Source organism: Orcinus orca, chromosome 1, assembly GCF_937001465.1.
Source record: "Orcinus orca chromosome 1, mOrcOrc1.1, whole genome shotgun sequence".
NCBI classification, from domain to species: domain Eukaryota; kingdom Metazoa; phylum Chordata; class Mammalia; order Artiodactyla; family Delphinidae; genus Orcinus; species Orcinus orca.
This window is the reverse complement of record NC_064559.1, coordinates 194,173,254-194,196,354: the sequence shown is the minus strand read 5'-3', so window position 1 is coordinate 194,196,354 and position 23,101 is coordinate 194,173,254. Positions and strand designations below refer to the sequence as shown.

The window sequence follows — 23,101 nt, the reverse complement described above, 5'->3', positions numbered from 1 at the left end:
TAAAATTTCCCCAGTTGTAAAAAAGAAAAAAAAAGATGAACCAAATGAAAAACCTTGGACACTTATCTAGTATCTGCCACTTACTTGCTGTGTGATCTCGGGCAAGTTTGAAAAATTAAAACGGGTAAAAATACCTCCGTTTCATATCTCCCTTAGGTATATTCTGCTATATTTTCAAAATCTTTATAAATTAAAGGCTTAAACACTTCTGTATTTTTAGATGAGTAACTTTACACAAAGTTTTAAATGTGGCAGAAATAAAGACAAAAACCAAATATATGCAAGTGATGAAATCAATGTATAGATAAACTTCATATCCTAATAAGGAACTAAGGAATCCAAAACATTTTGTGATACTATAAAAGTTATTTATTCACTATACACAGAACATGTCCCCTATAAAATGTACATGTAAATCGCTAGAAAGTATATTTGGTGAACATTTTCTCAATTACAGAACATACTAAATCAGTTGGGAATAACAGCTATCTGCCTCAAAATAATCTAATTATAGCACCCAGAGTCTCCTTTACATCTGATGCAAAGTTAAATATTTTTGGGGAGTGTTTCCTAACGTGTTTGAGGAGGCAGAGTTAACAATTATATATAACTCTAGTATATTACAGTCACTGCACAATAAATCAGTTTATTACAGATTAAAACATATCATTTTTTCATTATTTGTATTAATGGGATGAAAACAAATACTGGATACTTTTAAATGGCAAATAACCACAAAATTACTTATATTTGATAGTATATTGGGTTTTATAATTACATAGGATATAAATGGTGTAAAATAGTTATGAATACTACACCTCAAACAAAACAGTGAGGCCACACTGTAATGATTCACTAGATTGTGCTCAGTAGACATTTATTGAATAAGTGAATTTTATCTATTTTTCTCCCCAATTACCCAGTACAATTTTTGCCCACAGTAAGGGCTCAGTAAATGTTTGCTGAATATACTGACTAGGAAAGAGGTGAGAAGAGATGGACCCTCTTAGCTGGATGTCAAGTATAATTGGAATTTATGTGGGAGAGTGTTTAAGGAAGATGTAAACCGCATGTGGCATACAAGTAAGGAAACTCAGATGCCAACAAAGCAAACCATTAAGCAGAAAACACTGGCACTGGAATAAACAAAGGCAAGATTTGCCAATAGCAAAAACAGAACTGACTTTAAGAGATAAGCAAGTTTATATTGGACCATACCTTTTCTCACCCAATTCAGTTTGAGACAGACCAATAGAGGCACTGTAAGAGACTATGGCTGTCTTCCTTGATATTCAAACATCCTAGTTTCCAATTTAACATGGACCTGTTACCCATGAATCAATATAAACCTATTCAGATTTAGGGATTAGTTTCCACAAGTACAAAGTTGAATTTCCTTTTATTTGTCCTAAAAGGCTTACTTTCAAACTTGAAGGGACTTCAATTATTCCATGTAGTTTCGATAACATTCTTTTATCTTTTCAGACCAGAGTCAAAATATTCATACAGTATTCATACTGCAGCACCTTCCACCCACCCTTTGGTCGCTTGAACTGCCCTTCTTTGGTTCTTTTTCCGCTTTCTCAGATCTTTCTTGAAGTGTAGTAAGCAGAACTGTACTGGGTATTCCAGCTGCAGTTTGGTCTTAAATAAAAGAAGGATGTTTGTCAGTTTGGTTTTCTTTATTCTTCTCTGTGGTATACAGGATTTTGTTAGTTGAACTGGATGTAGCAGCTTACAGGGCCAAATTTTCAAGAGAATAGTATAATAGTTCCCAGGTCTTTTCCCTGGGTTGTAACTTAACAGCTCATACTCTATGTAGCACCTTTCCTTTCTCACTGAAGCATTATCTGTCATTATTCTTCTTGCTTACTTGGCTTCAAAAAAAAAAAAATGCAGAGATCTTAAGCAAAAAGAGAGGTGAAGTGTCAGCTCTCACTTGAGTCTTGATATGTTCTACTCCAATACTGAGCCGTGCCAGACACACAGTAGATAACTCAATTATGGAACTCAACTATGTAACCCAACATTAAAGCCCTGTATAAGGATCCTTAAGTATCAGTAGGATCCTATCTATCATGGGTTCAACTATAAAATAGTCCCTTTGAAGCTATGTTATTTAGGTATGTCACTTTAGAAATAACATATAAGGTTCTCAAGAAAATAGCATGAGTCTAAAAATAAGTGACACAAGTAAAAAAAACGAAACCACTACTTCTAATTCTATACAGACAGAAAAATTAAACGGGCTATTTCCCCAATCTACTCTAATTACAGTCCATTTTTAAAAAAAAAAACCATCTAAGGATCCGGCTGAGCTCAAATCCTGGATCTGCCTTTTACTGCTTTTTCTTTGTGCCTCCATTTCCTTATCATCTGTTACACGAGAAAATAGAAGTATCTTTCTCATAGGGTCTCGTGATGGGTAAATGAGTTAACACATAAAGCTTTTAGAACAGTGTCTGGCACATCATAAATACTCAATAAATATCAGCTATACTTGTCATTATAAAGCAGCTTGAACTCAAACCACAAAACACCTAAACCAGTTCCCCACAGTGATTATCACTTAATATTAAGTGCTCACGAACATTCAATGCAAAAATATTTCAAATCACGCCATAAACATAAGGCCCAATCCATCTTGTTTAGGATGGGGAAGAGTAGAATTATTGGTCCATCTAATAATGAAAATATAAACTTAAAATTAGCTAACTCAAATTTCATTTTAATGCGTATCTTAACACTACCAATAACCTCTAAGTTATTTAACCCAAGGGGTTTAATAAGCAATAATGAAACAACTCTGACATTACATAAGGAATTTTTAAGTACTACGTAAAAGATGTACCTTTCTGGCAGGTTCTATCATTTCCAAAGTAAAACCTGTGCCTAGTGCAACACTGATTTAAAATATTCCTAAATCCGTTGTTATTGTATAATCTCATTCAAAACTATAATAATTCCAGTTAATCATTATTTCCTTCATTTTGTTTTTATTATAGCATGTTTGCTTAATTTACAGCAAGCAGAAAATAAGCTGGGTCTTGTTTTGATCCAAACATTGATGTTTTAAAGGTTGTACACAATATTTGTTAAAAAGAACATATAAAAATACCTTTTTAGAAGCTTCTATAAGAAAGAAAATACAAAGTTTAACCCCACAACTTTCCTCTTTGCTAGAACTGCAAACTACTGCTACAGTTTTAAATAGACTTTTTGTTGTTTAAACTATACATCCAGGAAAATCTAAAAAAATTAAAGAAACGTGCATATAAATGATTGCATAGCAGAACATGAACATTAACTGCAAACAGTAAAGAAATGAAAGTTAGAAATACTATCAAATATACAAAGGTTCTAGAATCAATCCTTTAAACACATTCCACAAACAGTATTTAAAAACCACCTTTTGTTCTTTACAGGCAAGGCCTAGATTACTAAAACCAAAATTGAAAAAAGTAATCCTCTAAAAGGAATGGTTTCCCTAAAATATTTCTTACTTATTATGCCTGTAAGCAAGCAATCTAAAAATTTTAAGGATGCCAGCTTTTATTCTGAAATGAGATTGGACACGTCAAGTCACTTTTTATTGCCCCCAAATGGTCTCGCAGAGAGATGTTAGAAATTATAAAGAGTTAGGGTATTATTTTCATCAGGTACTACATGGATAATCAGTCAAAACCTCAAGAGATGTGACTTCCTTAAAATTAGTTTTTTCCAGAATTATTTAAAATCTCATGGCACCACAGAATCACGTAGAATGGGAGTGTTGTCTTTTTACTTGCCTCACATTAAATAAACTGAGGCGTGAAGAACAAGCCTCCTTCATAAAGATATGGGCAAATTTTGATACAAATGCACACACCAAGTGCTTTAAGTATCAAAATTCAGTCCTTTTACACTATGCGCACACACAAACAAAACCTACTTTGAAAACACTTTACTTGCTTTTAACAGCAGTGAGAAAACTAAGCAATATTATGGTCAACAATGCTCCTTAAAGTTTAGAGTAACTGCATAAGAGCATTCTTTTCCCCTTAAAATTATTTCTGCCATCATCAACCTGCCCAAATTTTAAGGTGGGTTTTTCCGATGTTTGTATGGTTCCAAATCTTCACAGAAACCAGAAAAGTGAAGGCTCCGTGTTTCAATCAAAAACGCCATCTCCCTGAAAATGCTACTTAACCCAGTTGGCGTCATTCCCCGAGACAGTGGGGTTAACAAAAGAACTATTCCACACTGTGCCATAAATTATCATCGTGGGTCTCGACACCTTGACAAGACAAAAAGGTCCACCCTGAACCTAAATGTGTCTAGTCGGGTCAGTGTTGTACGGTGGCTACAACTTCACTTTTGTATCATTCTACCTGATTAGCAAGCTACATTTCTAGGTTAACAGTTCTACCAAATATGGATATGAAAGTTTATTTTTAATAAGACAATGTTGCAAATTATGGTCAACCAACATCTTTTCACCAATACCTCAAGCATTAAAAAATGAGAATCTTTACAAAAATATACAGAGACACCACAAATTGGTAGCTGCCCATAACATTAAACAAACTGGACTCTTAAGAGTGGCTTCTCAACAGCATATCATTTTAATAATAACCATTGCCTGGTACAGGGAAAACTGACAAGTGTTTTTTTAAGCATCATTGCAACATTGTATTCCTGATAATTTAAGTAAACCAAACTATGAGAGTAAATGAATGATACATGCCTAAAAATATCATGGTTTATACTATCAGTGGCCACTGGACTTAGGACTAGTCCAAGACCTTGATCTAGATTTTGACCTAGACCTAGACTGTGATCTTGACTGAGATTTGGATCTAGGTGGTTCTTTTTTCCTTGATTCCTTTTCATATCTTGAGCCAGACTTATAATGTGTTTTGGAATCTGTTTTAGAGGTGCCTCTAGTTTTGGTGTGAGATGCAGACCTAGAACGTGATTTAGCCTTCATTTCTTTCTTGGGCTGGGACTTGGACCGTGATCTTGAATTGGATTTAGATCTTGAAAAAGATCGATTTCGGTGTTTGAATCTTTCAAAACAGAGGAGAGATACAATTAGAGTAAAAATTAGATTCTATATTAATCAAATTTGTTATTTTTAGAGCAAAAGTTCACTCTGAAATTGATAAATGTATAGTCTTTTTCAAAGCAAAGTTATTTACCTATCATTGTCGGAATGGCTTCTGCTACGCCGTGGTCTTCCAGTCGGTCTACTGCTAAAAAGTACATCAGAAAAAGCAAACAGTGACACATGTCTATTTACAGGTTTCTAATTAAAAAAATGAACCATAAAACTTCTAAAATAAAGCACTAAAAATATTTTTAGTCTCAATGAAGCATACAATATACATAATTAAAAGTATACAAGAAGATTTTAAAAAATTAAAGGCCAACAAACTAAATCTTTTCTGTGGTACACATCACTTACTTTCTAGGGCTATAAGATCTTCTATAGTTGTAATCAAAGGAACGACTTCTTGATCTCCTTCTTTCATAACTTCGGCTTCTAGAACGTCTATATCTGTCATAGTCATCATAGCGTGAAGAACTATACACATTCCTCCCTTCCTTGGCTTTCATCTGATTTGGAGCTATGAAATACATAGAACAGAAATATTTACAAACATTAAAAACGTAGTATTTAAGCCTCCAAATTATAGGAAAAATTCCTGCACCTCCTTCCTTTATGTTTCCAAATCTGTGGCTACTTGTGAATGTTAATCTTGGAAAAGGTATTTACTTTCAAGCAAGTCTATCAGAAGACTGTTATATGTTAAAAATGATACCCTCAAATATCTCCCCAACTATTTTGTTTTTTCAAAGACCTCTCACATCTAGTTTGTTGTCCAAAAATATGCCAACTACTTGGACATTAGGAAAATATACCATGAAAGTATTTTTAAAATTCCAAATTAAAATACAAATGACTTTTGAACCATATGCTAATTTGGAATTATCCTACCATGGTTTCCATTCAGTAGGAACAAAATTAACAATGACAAAATACTTAATGGTGGCCTACGAATGATATGTAATGTCAAAACGCAATAATATATAGTCATACAGTTCTGAGAAACCGTGACAAAGAAAAGCAGAAGAAAACTAACACTTGTCGAATGCCTTAGACATACCCACACCCCGGACAGTCCTCAATCCTTATGTTATCTCATTCAATCCTATGAAGCAGATACTTTATGCATATGTGTATGAATGTATAAATAACACTGACTACCCAGGAACCTATCATTCAACCCAAGAACTAGAGAATCACCAACAGCTTGTGTCTACCTAAGTACTCCCTCTCTCTTTAGCAGCTTTTTTTTCTTCCAGCAGTTATTTTAATCTCTATCTTTTAATATCTTGCCTAAGGAAACATAACAGTTGAGCCAGAAATCAAACCCAGGTGTATCTGACCCCAAAGCCTGTACTTACGCCTCATTACCATGCAGCCAACACCTGGTGTATGCCTGCATTATTAATAAAAACCAAGTACTAATAGAAAATCTTTTCTAAATTTAATCTATATAGTCTTTCCCAGTCTATCTGTTCATTTCTACAGCCAGGCACCTACATAATTACCCAATTACACCTTGATGATCTTTATGCAGAAGGGAAATGGCTCAAGAGAACCAAAACTTTCCAAAGTTTATTCTTTTCAATTCCACTCTTAGTATATTAAACATGCCACAGCTGATAGTACTGATCTACCTTCTTAAAGAGTCCAAACATATCTCGGGCATTCTGATTGCTGCATTCTAAGTCGTTTGTCTACCCTGAAATTCTGCAAAGTATTCAAGATACTCTATCTTCCCAAAAACTATCTTTCTGGGTTTTGAACAGAGAGACATATTGCACAATACTTCCAAGAAGCACTCTCAGAACAATTTGTATAAATATGATGTATTTCCGTGTGCCACAACTACTGAAGCCGGTGTGCCCAGAGCCCGTGGTCCGCAAGAGAGAAGCCACTGCAATGAGAAACCCACGCACTGCAACAAAGAGTAGCCCCTGCTCACCGCAACTAGAGAAAGCCCACGCGCAGCAACAAAGACCCAAAGCAGCCAAAAATAAATAAATCGGCTAAAAAAATAAAATTAAAAAATAAAATTAAAAAAATCTGTATTTATGTCAAACCTAACCTCCCAATTCATCCCACCCTCCACCCTTTCCCCTCTTGTGTCCACACGTCCATTCTCTACGTTTGCATCTCTATTCCTGCCCTGCAAACAGGTTTATCTGTACGATTTTTCTAGGTTCCACATACATGTGTTTCTCTTTCTGACTTACTTTACTCTGTATGACAGACTCTAGGTCCATCCACATCTCTAGTGGGAACCTGTGGTATAGCACAGGTAGCTCAGCTCAATGCTCTGTGATGACCTAGATGGGTAGGATGGGGGTGGTGGTGGTGGGGGAGGCCCAAGAGGAAGGGGATAGATGCATACACATAGCTGATTCACTCTGTTATACAGCAGAAACCAACACACCTTTGTAAAGCAATTATAATCCAAGTAAAAAAAAATATATATATATATACAGAAAAAAAAAGAAATGATGCATTTTACATATAGGCACAAAGGTACTTACTCTTTCGATCCCCCTGTGCAAACTGTATTTCAATTTGGCGTCCACAAATCCATTTTCTGTCCAAATTATGTAAAGCATCTTCTGCATCACGAACATCCTCAAATGTGCTAAATGTTAAGGGGCTTGGGAAGTTTTGCAAACTTTGATAATGAATGAAAGTTCAGTTGGTAAGTCTGGAACAATTCACAATCTCTCGATATTATTCTAGAAAATCAACCAGACCCCACTAACTGGTTGGTTGATTCAGCTATAAACACTTTAGAGTATTAAAGCACTTGTGACTCCGTAAGGCATGAGTTTGAAAACACTTATGAATACATATTATGAAGTTATTACTGAAATAAGGCCTGTTACAGCTGAACTACCAAGTAATCCCATCAGAAGATTTTCCTGAGTTTTAAGAATTTTACAAAACAAGACAAAAAAGAAAAACAAATGTCAATTTTATTTTGTATGCTAAAGCAAAAATTTCTTAAAATAAAACCAAAACTGTTTTTCTATTTTTGTTTCAAATGAAAAAAAGAAAATGCCAATAGTTCTTGTGTAAGCAAGCGGAATATACCTTACAAGAAACGAAAGCATCAACCTCAAATTAATCTTCCTGTTTTTCTCAGACATATCTAACATTATTATTTCACTTAGCTGTCTTCCTTATTACACCTTACTGGGAAGACTGGTATACCAGCCACTTGTAGATATCAAGAGAGTGTCAAGCAATACTTAAGACATATTATATCCATGCACAGACCATAAAAGCATGCTGCCAAGAAATAACAGACCATTTCTAAAGATTCCTGGACTGGAAAGCCCTAACCATGACACCGAACATAAAGCTTCCCGTAGAGAAGTGCGTTTGGGACTGGTTTTCAATTTGAGAAATTTCAAGATAGTATTTATAAGCCTAAAGCAGGAACCGCTGGTACCCATTTTTGATCTGAGAGGCTGTTGCCTTGTTCTCCCCAAACAAAGTTATTCTGACCAAATTTAGTTCCTTTCCTAAAACCACCATTCTAACAGAAGCCAAGCACATATTCAGAGCAGTGTTTGATATAAAAGCTTCTGAAGGGGAGCTAGGCTAGGTTTGGCTGTGGATTTTCATTCTGTACTAAAATTCACTATTCTAACTTGTCCATTTCTATTTCTTAAATTTGAGAGGATTGCAGATCTTGAGTGCTGATTAAAAAAATCCCTGAAGCGATATACTCTCTTCAAGACTGATATTAATATTCTTTTACTCCAGAGACTAAAAGGTCTGCCTCACTAGATTTCCTATTTTTTGTTCTGGAAGGACTTAAAGAACACAACAGGGTCCCAGTTCTCTCTCTCTGAGGCTATTATGTGTAGTGAACGAGAGCTTTTCTCAAGTCCTAAATCACGAAGTTTTCATCATGAAAAGACAAAGGTTGATGGGGAGTTTAGGACCTTGAACACTATAATCAACCACCCCTCCACGTTAATGCAGTAGGGCTCTAAAATAACTGAAAAGAACAAGTTCATTTAAAGGGTATACTACTTTGATACTTTGAGAGACAGAATAACTTCTTAAAGGATTCAGACCAAGAAGTATAAAAATTATTTATGAGAGCCTATCATCCTCTGGGGCTACCCTCAAAAACAGAATCCGGGATTGGATGAACCATGGCAAGGTTCTACCAGACCTGTTAAGAGAAAGCTAGCTGGGAATGGGGTCAGATAGAAAAGAGGACCACAGCAGGGACAGTCAAATATCATTCTGATGCCAGTTACGGAGAAATCTGTACTCAGGGTCTTTGCAAAATCCTGATACCTATTTCTTTTTAACTACTTGAAGACCACAGACAGACTTTGTGTATAAAAATAGCTATAATTCACCTTGAGACTCCTTTGGTTAACTCTTTCCTGGCTCAAGTATCACATACTCTTCAAACTGCTGATCCTGGTTCCCAGGCCACCCCCAAACCAGGTAAAATCAGGCCAACACATTGTAAGCCAGAATGTACCATTACTTTTTTTTTTTTTTTTTTTAAACCAAGCCAGATATACCTCTTATCCTCTCTGTAACAGAGCTTTGCAACCAATTCCCACAGCTGTCCTTGATCACTGGGCCTGCAGGAGTAGCAGCTTTTGGCATTTCGCCTAAGTCTCATTAGAACTCTGCTAAGTTTCAAGAGATCCACTGAATTTAAGTAGTAAGAATTTTTCCTAGCCTGAAGTCCACAGCCCAAACCTTTGTTGCCACAAGGAGATGATCTCACTGAAGGAAGTAATGTCACCTGAAACTCTGGGCCAAGGAACAATTTCCCATAGATCCTGATTACGTACCCATACCAAAGATAAGGCCTTCTGCAACCCATTCTGGGCCAACTGATCACATGTGCTAAAGCAGTCAGGGCCAGCAGGTTTCACAGAGCTAAGTTTCAGATGTTAGGACTATGTGCGTGCCCCTAACAGCCCTTTTAAAAAATCTATAAACAGACAGTATCTCTAGTGGATCTGACCTTAGAAAACCACCAGAGCCGTTTCTAAGTAGTCCCCAGTGCATGCACCTGTGTGCCCTCTAAGCATGGCTCTATGGAGTCGGCCTGACTCCAGAACTTCATGCTACTCCAAAGAGCACTGCCTGCTACGCTATGGCACCGGACCACTTGGTCCAAAACAGAAATATGCTGAGTTTAAGCTTAACAACATTACATCCTGGTACACTTTAACTTCACAAGCTAAGAGAGAGTGCATTTATACAAGACCACATCACAACATCAAAAAGGCCCATGTAAATCAAGTTACAGGTTTTGTCACTAGACCAAACCAGAATAATTTTGAAAATTAACTGCTTACAAAACATGAGGAGAAAAAAAAAAAAGGAAAATAGTTATTCTGTAGGATACATCAGGTATGACTCCTTTAATCTTGGCCATCATTCAACTTCATCTTGACCTTTAACTCTTTAAGTGCTTGTCAGAAGGACTTGTCATGAGATGCTTGGCCAAATATGACAGATGGCTTTATCTTTAACTTTGAAAAACAACCTTTTCCCCCTTTTGTAGATAAAGCGAGGCTTTGTCTCCCATTAGGCTTGTCCTTCTTCCAGCTTTTCTTTATATTTTCTTTTCCCAAACTCTCCCTTCTCTTCAAGCCTGATCCTTAAGAGGTCTTTGGCTTGTCTACTTGCCTTAAGTGTTGAACTCTACTCTAAAGGTTCTTTCATGCTTTCTCTTTGGGGTCGCCATAACTGTACAGCTTTACATTCTCTGAGGTAACAACAGAGGACAGCAAATTAGGGGACAATATTAAAGAAGTTTACCTCATTGTTATACAATTTGTTTTTGATCAAGTGATTCAAGTTAACAAACAAGAATACCAAACTTTAATTGCTAAGCACAAGAACATATTAACTTTTGAGTTACATTAAAGGTGGTAGCAACCAGAGTGTATTCAGATTTAAATCACATAATCACTGATTTGAGTTTCAGCAGCATGAATGGGAATTTAAATATTTTACTGTTTTTGGATCAACTTTAAGAAATAGTAAGAGCAATGTGTGAGTCAGAATTAACTTAGAAAAAATTGAAGACAAAACATTTATTAGAAGACAAAAAAAAAACAACTACTTTTTAGATGTTACCTCTTACAAAAACTTGAATTTCAAACTTCAACACCCCTCACTAATCAGCCATCTGAAGAAAGGATATTGAACATATGCAAATCCTCTTGGACGGCGAGTGTAGAAATCAAGTGGAACATACACATCAACTATAGGACCATAACGACCGAATTCGCGTCGTAAATCTTCAGACCTAAAACATCATAAAAAGAGGCCAAAATTTTAAGTCCACTCCTTTAAAAGTTACTTTGTAAGAAATAGGTTTCTTTCCGTAATATCTCAATTAATGAAAGAGACTGTGCTATGTTCCTGGGTGACCTGAAACAAACAAGCTTTCTAAATCTCAACATCAAGAGCCAACGGTAAGAATATACAACAATGTCTTTTTGAAAAAGAAAAGCCAGAATGCAAGATTCTGAAAGATAATAACGCAGTTTATAATAAAACCTTAACAACAGGAAAAGACATTTAAGGAAACTTGACTACAACTTATCTCTATTGCTTTTATCCACAGCCTTCATTTTTCATAAATAGTATAGTAGCATTAAGTTGTACTTAACTACTGCTATGTTTTTTTTTAAACAGTATCAAAGCAACTCTAGTATTCTGAAAAATACAAAGCACTTATTTTACCTCCAAATTTTAGCGACAGGGTTACACACTTAATGGTAGATACGGTTTGAAAAATAAAAGTCACAAATATATATAATTCCTCAATAAATGTCAATATGACATAAAGGGGAAAGTTTCCTAGACGCTACAGTAAGTACTATTGCTTACTTGCCCTACTTAAAGACAGAAAAATATAAATCATACGAGGCTACCTAATTTTTTTTTGATTTGTGTGTGTAGAGTGATTATTTGTTAAACAGTAAATCTCATCTTGTGATAAGATCTCTTCAAAAAAGTCTGACGGCAACTCCAAGCAATTAAGGGAACTGGCGAGAACAAAGGGACGGTCCAGGTTAATCCAATTTAGCTATCAACGTCCTAATGGTAGAGGCTTCCTAAACCTCCGTTTTCAAAGGGTGGCCAGTATTTCCCGGAAATGGGAAGAACTAGTTCGTACCATTTAAGTGGAAGAATTTTATATCTTTAATCTCAACATTCCCTTTATCCAAACATCTACAACACCAAAAAAAAAAAAAATCGCAAATAAAACACAACAAAAAGGGTAACAAATGCTTCGCCACACTCCCCTCCCCCGATCCGTTATTTTACTGCAGAGCAGTTTTTTTTTAACTAGAAAAAAAATTCTGGGCCAAGGGGGCGTGCACCCCAAAGAACGTGAACTTCAAATCAATGGGGGGAGCTGATGTTCGGTGGAGGCAGAGGCTGAACGCCCGGAGAGGAAGCGGGAAGGAAGGGGCCCCCATCTGCGGAGGGGGAGGGGACCGAAACGCCGCCACGCGGCCCGCTCTCCCGCGGCTGCCCGGGAGGACCAGCGGCGCCGCCCTCGCTCCCACGCGGCGGTTATGCCGGCTGCGCGGCCTAGTTCGGGCCAGAAAGCCGGCGCGGGACCCGCCATCTTCACCCCTTCCCCTCCCCCGGCGCAGGCCCAGCGCGCCGCCGCCGCCACACCGGTCCTCTCAGAGCGCCCGCGGCCTCCCCTCTTGGGCCCGGAGTGCCTCCCCTGTACATACCTGGTATCGTCCGCCACGTTTCTTACGAAGAGAGACGTGTTGGGGGGACGCAGGTACCGGGACATGACGGCGGCGTGGGTCTCAGCAAGGACACTAACGGGCTCAGCAAACCGTCCGCAGCTCCGGCGCCAGATCCTCGAGACACACAGCCAGAGAGCTCCGCTACAGCAACCGCCTCTTCTCGCGAGAGTTCACTCCCGCCTCCCCCCACCTCCTACCTGAGTGCAACGCCGGGACCTGCAATGGTTCTTTCCCGCGAGATCACGCGGCGTGCGCCTGCGCATGCGGGCGGCGGGAGTACGTGCTGCAGCCTAGATCTCATTCATTGGCTTCTTGAGCTGCCTCCCCTTCTCCCGCTAGCCCGCTCTTTCTTTCTTAAGTGCTTTATTTTGCCGCCCTTTTCTCCCGTGCACCGCGTTCTCCCCTCCTGACCGCCCCCCCGCAAGTCAGGAAGCAGATGTTTTAACCTGTACACCACACTGTACAGTTTTTACAAACTATACTGAGTTTTAAATATTATAATCCGGAGGGACAGGCTTTCCCCTGTCTGGTCCATGTTATAACCTGGCTTTTATCAGATCTCACATCGGCAAGAGAAGAATTTACGGCCTCTCGTGTTAGTGTGAAAGGGAAGGAGGTGTGTGTCCTTGCAGAGATAGGCCTGCCTCCCCAGTGCTTTCTGCACGCGGTGGACTCACTCCCTGAGCGCCTTTGCCCAGGTCGCCCCTCGCGTACACCTTTCTTGGTTGTTTCCTTCACCCATCCACGGGGTTTTCTCCCCACTAAAGGCTGTTCCCTACCAAAATGGGACGCAAACCTCACATCTTAGTCTCCATTGTCATCTACACTGTCTTTGTTGCTAACGGCTTCCTGAGTGTGCATTGTTCATGTATTGCAGTGTTTCTCCATCTATTAGAATGCTTCTGGCATGTAGCACATTGCCAAGCAGATAGCAGGGGCTCAAGAACTGTTTAAATTAACTTTTATTTTACAAAACGACAAAAAAGCATTATTTTTGCATCAATCCGCATCCATAGCAATTGATTTGATAATCTGTTGTGCTCTTTAGGAGAGACATTGTTTTTCTACGTTTATATTTTCCAAGATGCTTTGGACACTTGGTTTGTTAAAACATTTATCGATTACCTATTATGTGTCAGACATTACGTTAGATTTTGTAAATTCAGTGGTGAAAAACATGGAGCTTATGATTCCGTAGGAAACAAGCTGGTCAACAAGTAATTGCAGATCTGTGATATGAAAGAGACAGTAATGTGACAGTTTAAAAAAAAAAAACAACTTTTGTTTTAAAACGAAGAGTTGCTGAACAAGTGTTTCCTTACTCCCCCCTCCCAAATTAATTTAAGCACTTTTTAGTGGCTAGAAAACAGACTCCTGTAAATTACCCTCAGTAATGAGGAAATGAATTCAGTTTGGTGGTACTTTACTATGGATAAATGTTTAGAGCAGAGTCTGATGCATAGCGAGTGCCCTATAAATGTTAATCGGACTGGCTACATAATCTGTGGGGCTCAGTGCAAAATGAAAACGTTCAAAAATTAAGATGACAATAGCAGAGCACTAAGCCAAGTGCAGGGTTGTTCCGAGAGTGGGGTCCCGTGCAACTACACAGGTGGCACGGCCATTGAAGCCTGCCCAGAATGTTAGCAATTATTATTATTACTCATAATGCCTTGGGAAATAATAAGAGCAAGTGAGGTACAAATATTTACTCACTGGAATCACTTTCTGCCTCACATACCAAGTGCCCCTTTATCTTTTGTGCTTTAGTATCCCAGTCTTGAAAAAGATGATACTGGGAAAAGTAGAGATAGTAAGCACCGCTCAGCTGGGGCTTGAGCTGGGCAGTTTACCAAACTCTAAATCTGCTGCAGGTGGTAGTGGGAGCACGCGAGGCAGGTGGGGAGGGAGATACACCAAGGAATTTTGGAAGTAAAACACTTCCTCACAAAAGTTCTGCCATGTGTGGTTAAGAGCACCGTATTTCATTCCGAGCACAATACCAAGGTTGGTAATTTTTTTGAAAGCCAAATGTTAATCTCTGAAAACGGTCTGTTGGCACTGCACCTCTTCTTGAAGAAATTATGTTTTATTGGGATTTATGTCAGAAAACCACTTTCCTTGCGTACTGTTCTCAGAATTGCACAAGTAAGACCCGAGTGTAAAATATATACCTATGAATTTCCTTGATCCTAAAACAGCTCTTTCCTGATTTGTGGGCGATAGTACAAACATCACACCTGAGAGGGCCATGCTGCTAGCTAGAGGGAGACTCACAGGGACAAATTCTGTGTGTTAAAGCCATGGAAGTATCAGCCCGTCTCCATAGACAAAACCAAAACCTTGAGTCAGTACATCAAGCTTAATTTTATTGCTAAAACTGTTTGATTCAGACAATTGCCATGGATGGTGCTCGGCACTGCCTGTCTCCATGAACAAACAATCAATTAGAAGCATGCTCTTTAAATGCGTTTAATAAGACATGCCTGGTGTTTCCTAGATGCCTTCTCACTCTAACGAGTAGGCAGCAAGCCAAGTTCCCCAGACTGAGGACTCAGTGTTCCATTTTAGACATTCCCTACTTGTGGGTCAGAAACTTTGGGGCACATACATAAACACATTATCAATTTACCTATGTACAGACTCTTCTTTTAACTTCAGGCTCCCACTAGTTCTGCTCTGTGGGTGAATTCACCACTACTGCACATAACTTGTTTATCTTATTCCTTAGATGATCTATTCTAGCACGTGGATTGCTACCTTGAATATGCTTAAGGTAAAAATCACTTGTTATATCTTAGCCTACTTTTTAATGTCTTAAAATAACATTTTTCCCAGTTATAAATGTCCTGTGTTTATTGTTAACATTTTGGAAATGAACTATAAAGACAACAAACATTACCTGTGATCATACCACTCAGAACTAATTACTTCTAAGACTTTTCTGAATTTCTGAGCATTTCTATAATTGTTTAAATTGGAGTCATACTATATATACAGTTTTATAATGTGTTTTCTTCCTCACTAAACATTTTATAAAGAATTATCTTCTGGGGCTTCCCTGGTGGCACAGTGGTTAAGAATCTGCCTGCCAATGCAGGGGACACAGGTTCGAGCCCTGGTCTGGGAAGATCCCACATGCCGTGGAGCAACTAAGCCCATGTGCCACAACTACTGAGCCTGCACTCTAGAGCCCACATGCCACAACTACTGAGCCTACATGCCTAGAGCCCCTGCTTGGCAGCAAGAGAAGCCACTGCAAGGGGAAGCCCGCGCACTGCAAGGAAGAGTAGCCCCTGCTCACCGCAACTAGAGAAAGCCTGCGTGCAGCTACGAAGACCCAATGCAGCCAAAACTAAATAAATAAAATAAATAATAAATTAAAAAAAAAGAATTATCTTCGCTGGCCATTAGATAGTTTTAATAGGTATAGTTTTTGTTTGTTTTTTGCGGTACGCGGGCCTCTCACTGTTGTGGCCTCTCCCGTCGCGGAGCACAGGCTCCAGACGCGCAGGCTCAGCGGCCATGGCTCACGGGCCCAGCCGCTCCGCGGCATGTGGGATCTTCGCGGACCAGGGCACGAACCCGTGTCCCCTGCATCGGCAGGCGGACTCTCAACCACTGCGCCACCAGGGAAGCCCAATAGGTATAGTTTTTAATCACTGCTGTATCAGTTATGAATTGGGTTCAATTGCCTGTAACAAAAACTTGAAATAATAATAATGTTGATCATGTTAGCTTACACTTATTACTGAGCACTTAAATGCCAGGCATTTTTCTCACAAAAGAGCAAGGGAAATGGCTCAAGAAGTAGCAGAATGTTACAACTTTCAGAGGTCATTCTGCTCATAGTTTTCAGTTATTTTAAGTCACATATATTAACCCATTTAATTCTCACTCCAAACCTATGAGCTAGGTTACTATTATTCTTTCCATTTTATAGATGAGGAAACAGGTATACAGAGTGGTCAAAACAAATTAGAGTTTCTTATTTATTTTATTTATTTATTTATTTATTTATTTTATTTACTTACTTATTTATTTTTTGTATAATGAGAAGTCAGGAATAGGGAGTCCAGGACTGGTATGGCAGCTTCAGGATATCCAGGCTCCTCCTTCATTCTTTCTTCTCTGTTATCCCTAGTGCTGGCTTCTAGACTCAAATTGCCTCATGGTCACAAGATGGCTGCTGGAGCTGCAGGCATCATGTCTACAGTCCAAAAAAAAAAAAGAAAGAGTAGGACAAAGTTCAAAAAGCATATGCTAGCTGAATCACCACCCACCCCCCACACTCAAGGAACTTATTAAGTTGGAGACAGCAATACCCACTTATACTTAACTAGCCAGAACTGAGTCTTGTAGCCAACCATATCATCAAGGGAGGCTAACCACTCTTATTCTCAACAAAATTAGAATTCTGTTTGTAAGGAAGAAGAGGGAAAGGAAAGATGTTGTGGATACATTAAAAGGGTACATTTCATTACATGGTTGTAGCATAATTGATTTATGTAGAAACAGTGATGATGATGATGATAATAAAAGCTAACACTGAATAAAAACTAACTACATGCCAGATACTGTATTTATCATTTTATCTGCACTATCTCATTTAATCATTTAATCCCCATTCTACAGATGAAGAGACTGAACCTTTGAGACATTATAAGGCTTTCTGACAGTATATAAGGCTGAGGGAATAAAAGGTAATTTAAGACAGTTCCTGTGTTTTCAAGGAGCTCTTAAGCTAGTGAGGTACACCGTATTTGTAAAATTGAGTTTTAGGTTAGTTTTACATGGTTCATAATTGACTTATCTTAATTTTAATCAGATTAGTTTTATATCATCCAAGATGCCCATCAATTACTATCCAGTCCCAGAGAGTAACAATAGGCCGAGTAAAAAAACTTGCTTACAGGTATCTATACCTTTTATGAGTGTCACTGAGCCTATAGTCAGAGACTGTTTGAAGCACAACACACAAATAGACAAACATAGTTAACTTGACTAAGCTTTGGGGTACCAGACATTCGGTCAAACATCATTCTGTGTGTGTCTGTGGAGATGTTTTGGGATGAGATTAACGTTTGAACAGGTAGACTGAGTAAAGCAGGTTGTCCTCCCTAACGTGGGCAGCCTTCATGCAATCAATGCAAGACCTGAATAGGACGTCTGAAAGAGGCTGTGTAAGAGGGAACTTCACCTGCCTAACTGATTGAGCTCTCGGACTGGATCCTGAAGGCGCTGTGGCTGAGGCTATTAGCTAACAACCACGTGGTGGGGGAAGGTCACTCTTGAAAGGGAGACCTAAGCGGGCACACTTCTGTTACTGAACTCACGTTCCGAGTTCATGTGCCTGACACACAGTGAGGCCAAACAAACCGAAACGTTGGACTTTGGAGTAGAGAAAGGTTTACTGCTGAGCCATGAAAGGAGAATGTGTGGCTTGTGCCCCTCAAACCCTGAACTCCCCGAAGGGCTTCAGCAAATCATTTTTAAAGGCCAGGTGGGGGAGAGGGTGGTCACAGGGTACGTCATCAGCTCATGCACAATTCTCTGATTGGTTGATGTTGATTGATCCTTAGATAGGCCTACATGCACATGATCATCAGGTAGTTAATTTCTTGCATTTGGTGGTGGTTTTTAGCATCTGAAAAACTCAGGAAATATGCATGAGATACTATTACCTGGGTACTTCAGAGAGGAGCTACAGCAGAGGATATGGGGGAGGGGGTCTGTCCCAGGAAGGCCCCATAGGGTCCTGCTCAGTTACACTTACATGATGGCTAAAGTCCATGCCTTGCTTCATGCAGATCCCCTTATTCTGACATTATTGGGGAGCATCTCCTTCATGGGTCCCATGGGTCTTTCCTACTAGGGAAAAATTGGAAGAGGGAGGCTCTTGGGATGAACTACAGCTCCGTAGCTGCAGCTGCTCTTGGGCCACAGCTGACACCCACCTTGCCCCACCTCCGCTATCCTCACGCTCATGTCACTTCTTCAAATCTTGATGGCTCACCCGTAGTGGTCTGAGCCCCTTGTCACCATGTCCTTCTCAGGTCAGGGTTGCAGCACTTGTCCACTTGACAATTGTCAAGTAAGTGATATGAAGAGAGACCTGACTAGATCACCTGGGTTCTTTTTTCTTGGCTGTGCCACGCGGCATACAGGATCTTAGTTGCCCAACCAGGGATTGAACCCATGCCCCCTGCATTGGGAGCTTGGAGTCTTAACCACTGGACCACCAGGGAAGTCCCAGGATCACCTGGGTTCTACACGCATTCCTCTCAACCCCTGTGGTATCACAGTAACACGATCTCTTCCTGCTGAAGGGGTTGGTTGGCAGTCGTGAGGCATCGTATCCTGGGCTCAGCATTGATCTTTGTACCTGGCAGGTTGGCGGCAGGTTGGCAGCAGCTAGGTAGGTCAGTCTTGGTAAGTGGGAATGTACATCAGGCGTCAGAAAACTACAGCCCTCGGGTCAAGTCTGGCTTGCAGCTTGTTTTTGCGTGGCCCACGTACTAAGAATGGGTCTTAATGTTTTCAAATAGTTGAAAAAAAATCAAAAGAAGGTTTATGTTTATTTACTTGTTTATTACCTGACTCCCTCTGCTGAATGTGTTTCTTTTTATTTATATTTACCTATTTATTTTATTGTTTATTTATTTTGGCTGCACCGTGTCTTAGTTGTGGCATGCGGGATCTTTAGTTGCGGCATGCATGTGGGATCTAGTTCCCCAACCAGGGATTGAACCCACGTCCCCTGCATTGGGAGCATGGAGTCTTAACCACTGGACCACCAGGGAAGTCCCTGAATGTCAGCTTCTTAAAAGCAGGGACTTGTCTGTTTTATTCATGCCAGAACCGTCTCACATCGCAAAAGCACATAATAAAATGTGAATCTATGGAACCCTTGTGCATTGTTGGTGGGAATGTAAAATGGTGCAACACTGTGGAAAACAGTTTGGCCCTTCCTCAATAAATTTAACATAGAATTACTATAGAACATAAACATAGAAATACCCAGCAATTCCACTCCTGGTGTATATACTCCAAAGAACTGAAAACAGTGTTTGAACAAAAATTTGGACATGAATGTTTATAGCGGTACTATTCACAACAGCCAAAGGTGGAAACAACCCAAATGTTCATTAGCTGACTAATGGATAGATAAAATATGGTATATTCATACAATGGTATATTATTCAGCCATAAAAAGGAATGAATTACTACCACGTGGTTGAATTTTGAAAACATTATGCTAAATGAAACAAGCTAGACACAAAAGACCACATACAGTACTGCATGATTCCATTTATAAGAGATATCCAGAATAGGTAAATCTATAGAGACAGAAAGCAGATTGTCGTTCCCCCTTCTGGGGGAAGGGGGAATGGGGAGAGCCTGCTCAATGGGTATGAGGTTCCCTTTTGGGGTGAAGAAAATGTGCTGGAACAAGGTAGTAGTGATGGTTGCACAACATTGTGAATGTATTAAATGTCACTGAATTTCACATTTTAAAACGGTTAAAATAGTAAAAAGTATGTTATGTGCATTTTACCACAGTGAAAAAGGACATAAAAATAAAAAAAATTAAATCTATCACTGAATGTTTGACATTTGCATTGTTTCCACATTTAAAACTAACCCTGAGATAAATATCTTTGTACATTTTGGTTAGGACAGACTTCTCAGTTTTGAATCACTGAGTCAAAGAATATTAAAGAATTTAAGGACTTGATAGACATGATCAAAATGCCCTTTGGAAATCTGTACCAATTTCACTCTTCTTATTCATTCAATAAACATAGAATAAATGTGTAGAGTTTATATTCTCTGCTAGAACTGGGAGTACACTGAAGAATAAGCCACAGTTCTCAGGGGGTTGAAATTTAACTGGGTGATACAGTCATGTAAGTAGCCAGTAACAATAAGGGATAAGAGATGGAAGTTTAGGGTGACACTGAAACAAAGAAGGAGGACTTAATTCCCTCTGGGTAAGGAAGGGAGATGATATCTAGGAGATCTAGGAGTTTTCCCAGCCTGGGTCAGCTACTCTCACCAATTCTGGACATCATCTTAAAAAAGAAGTTGCAATGTTTAAGAATTTTATAGATTAAAACTTTTACTTCTTAAAACTACGTTTATTTGATTGTTGGTGAAATAAAGATTTTTTTCATGTTTACTGACCATTTCTGTTTCTCCCTTAGCCCATTTTTCAATTCGGATGTAAACATTTTTCTCAGGATGTTGAAGAGTTCTTTATATAGTAAGGATACCTCTGTTACAGTTATTTTCATGACAAACATATTCTGCTAGTTTGTAGTTTGTTTTCAAATCTTGTGTAGGGTGGTTTTTAAAGACAGCTTTATTGAGGTATAATTTACATACCATAAAATATGCCCACTGTAAGTGTACAATTCAATAATTTTTAGTAAAACTTTTAGTAAAATTTAAAGTGTACAATTCAGTGATTATATGTGTATACATATATAGACAAATTCTATACGTATGCACACACATATATATGGTGTATAAATATAGAGTAACTATAGAATTGTGCAGGGTGTTCTAAAAATATGTATATATCTTTCACTGTATATAGTCATAGTGTTTTTATTATTTCTTTTGAGCTCAAACTACTGTAGAGATTAAAAACACCAGTAAACAAGTCTTCAACATTCTTTTTGGAACCGTATTTCATAATCAATTGCTATTTGTTTTCCTGTCTGGAACATCAGAGGAGGCACACAGTTATGGGGAAAAAAATCACATTAGATTTTTTGACATGGAGAGACCTTCCGCATGAAAAGCAAAGAGGCAGAGATTTAATTGTTTAGCCTCACTGCTGCTGTACTGGAAACTATGTGACTTGGTTAACAGGCAGCCCGCAGGCATGTGGGAAGATCAGAAGACTTGGAGCCCTCTGTGAGAAGCTGCCTCAGTTACCCAATCCTGATTTAGGGCAAGATGACCTCTGTTCTAGCACTGCCCTACGTTTTGACTTTCCTCCCTCTCCTGGCTCCATGTGCACACAGTGTCCCATTTTAAAGCACCTTCTTCTTTCTCTTTTTCCTTTCCTGAAGTCTGACTCCTTCTAGAATGCTCTTGGCTCAGTGTTACCTGTTGGAGAGGAATGACTTCTAGATGATTCCCACTTTTAGAGGGCATTTCAGCTCAGGTCCTTGCCTTGATGGTCAGAACATATCACCTCCAGGCATGCTCCCTACATCTCATCCCTCTCCTGGGATTTCGTCTCCCTTTGCCCCATCCTGCCACACCCCGAAGACAGGGAGGCTGGGTCGCCCAGGTATGCCTTTGTCTCCTGGGCTTTTATGCTGTGAAGTCAGTGTCATTATCTCTATTTTCAGTTGAGGAAGCTGAGCCCAAGAGAAGACAAGGGGTTTTGCCAAGATCCACAGGTTAAAGCAGTACAGACATTGTCCTTCTTTGTTCCTGCCCATGACTTGTTTGGGGAATCCCTTGCTTTCCATGTCTTGGTAAGAGGCAGAGCCTGCCTCACAGTATAGATGCTTGTTTTCCCAGCCTCCGTTGTAGCAAAGGTATGGACCTGTGATCTAAGCTTCACCAATCACACGCCCCTTTTCCAGAGTTAGACAGCAGGCTGGAGCCACACAGGAGCAGGGACCACAGAGAACTCTCCCTGGTGGCAGTGGTGGTCACAAGAGTGGCGGAGACCAGTGCCCAGCCACCATGCAGCATTCCAAGAGGGGCTGCTCCTCTGTTGGAAGTGATGCATGGAACCTGGGGTTTAAACCCTCAGCATCATGGGAATCTTGGGAGTGAGTGAGGTCCCCACTCACTATGAACTGGGCTATGAACTGTCATCTTTTTTTTTGTTTGTTTGTTTTGTTTTGCGGTACGCGGGCCTCTCACCGTTGTGGCCTCTCCTGTTGCGGAGCACAGGCTCCGGACGCGCAGGCTCAGTGGCCATGGCTCACGGGCCCAGCCGCTCCGCGGCATGTGGGATCTTCCCGGACCGGGGCACGAACCCGTGTCCCCTGCATCAGCAGGCGGACCCTCAACCACTGCACCGCCAGGGAAGCCCTGAACTGTCATCTTTTAATGGGCCATATCGTTTTGGGTAATGAGCCTCTTAGTGTCAACCTCGACACACCGAGGATCAGAGAACTTTCCCACAAATTTCGGCATTGCCTAAGTGCCCTGATACCCAAGTACAATTCTGGGAGAAGGGGAAGGTTGTGGGCCTCTACATACAATGAAGATTATATTT

General features: G+C 39.6%; 1 protein-coding gene across 7 annotated transcripts; it reads right to left on the bottom strand.

Moving 5' to 3' along the window:
• Positions 1-346: 346 nt before the first annotated feature.
• On the bottom strand, positions 347-13,022 carry SRSF10 (serine and arginine rich splicing factor 10). Of its 7 annotated transcripts, XM_012531801.3 has the most exons (7): positions 12,829-13,020; positions 11,274-11,378; positions 7,606-7,709; positions 5,447-5,609; positions 5,181-5,234; positions 4,947-5,048; positions 347-1,644 (listed from the first exon to the last, which is right to left on the bottom strand). In XM_012531801.3, exons 1-7 carry the CDS (start codon positions 12,891-12,893, stop codon positions 1,584-1,586), a joined length of 654 nt encoding a protein of 217 aa, XP_012387255.1. In that variant the 5' UTR covers positions 12,894-13,020; the 3' UTR covers positions 347-1,583. The 7 variants fall into 7 exon arrangements, with proteins under 7 accessions (XP_012387255.1, XP_012387252.1, XP_004266744.1 ...); XM_012531798.3 differs by lacking the exon at positions 4,947-5,048 and having other exon boundaries at positions 5,181-5,231; XM_004266696.4 differs by lacking the exon at positions 4,947-5,048 and having other exon boundaries at positions 12,829-13,018.
• Between the last annotated feature and the right edge of the window lie 10,079 nt (positions 13,023-23,101).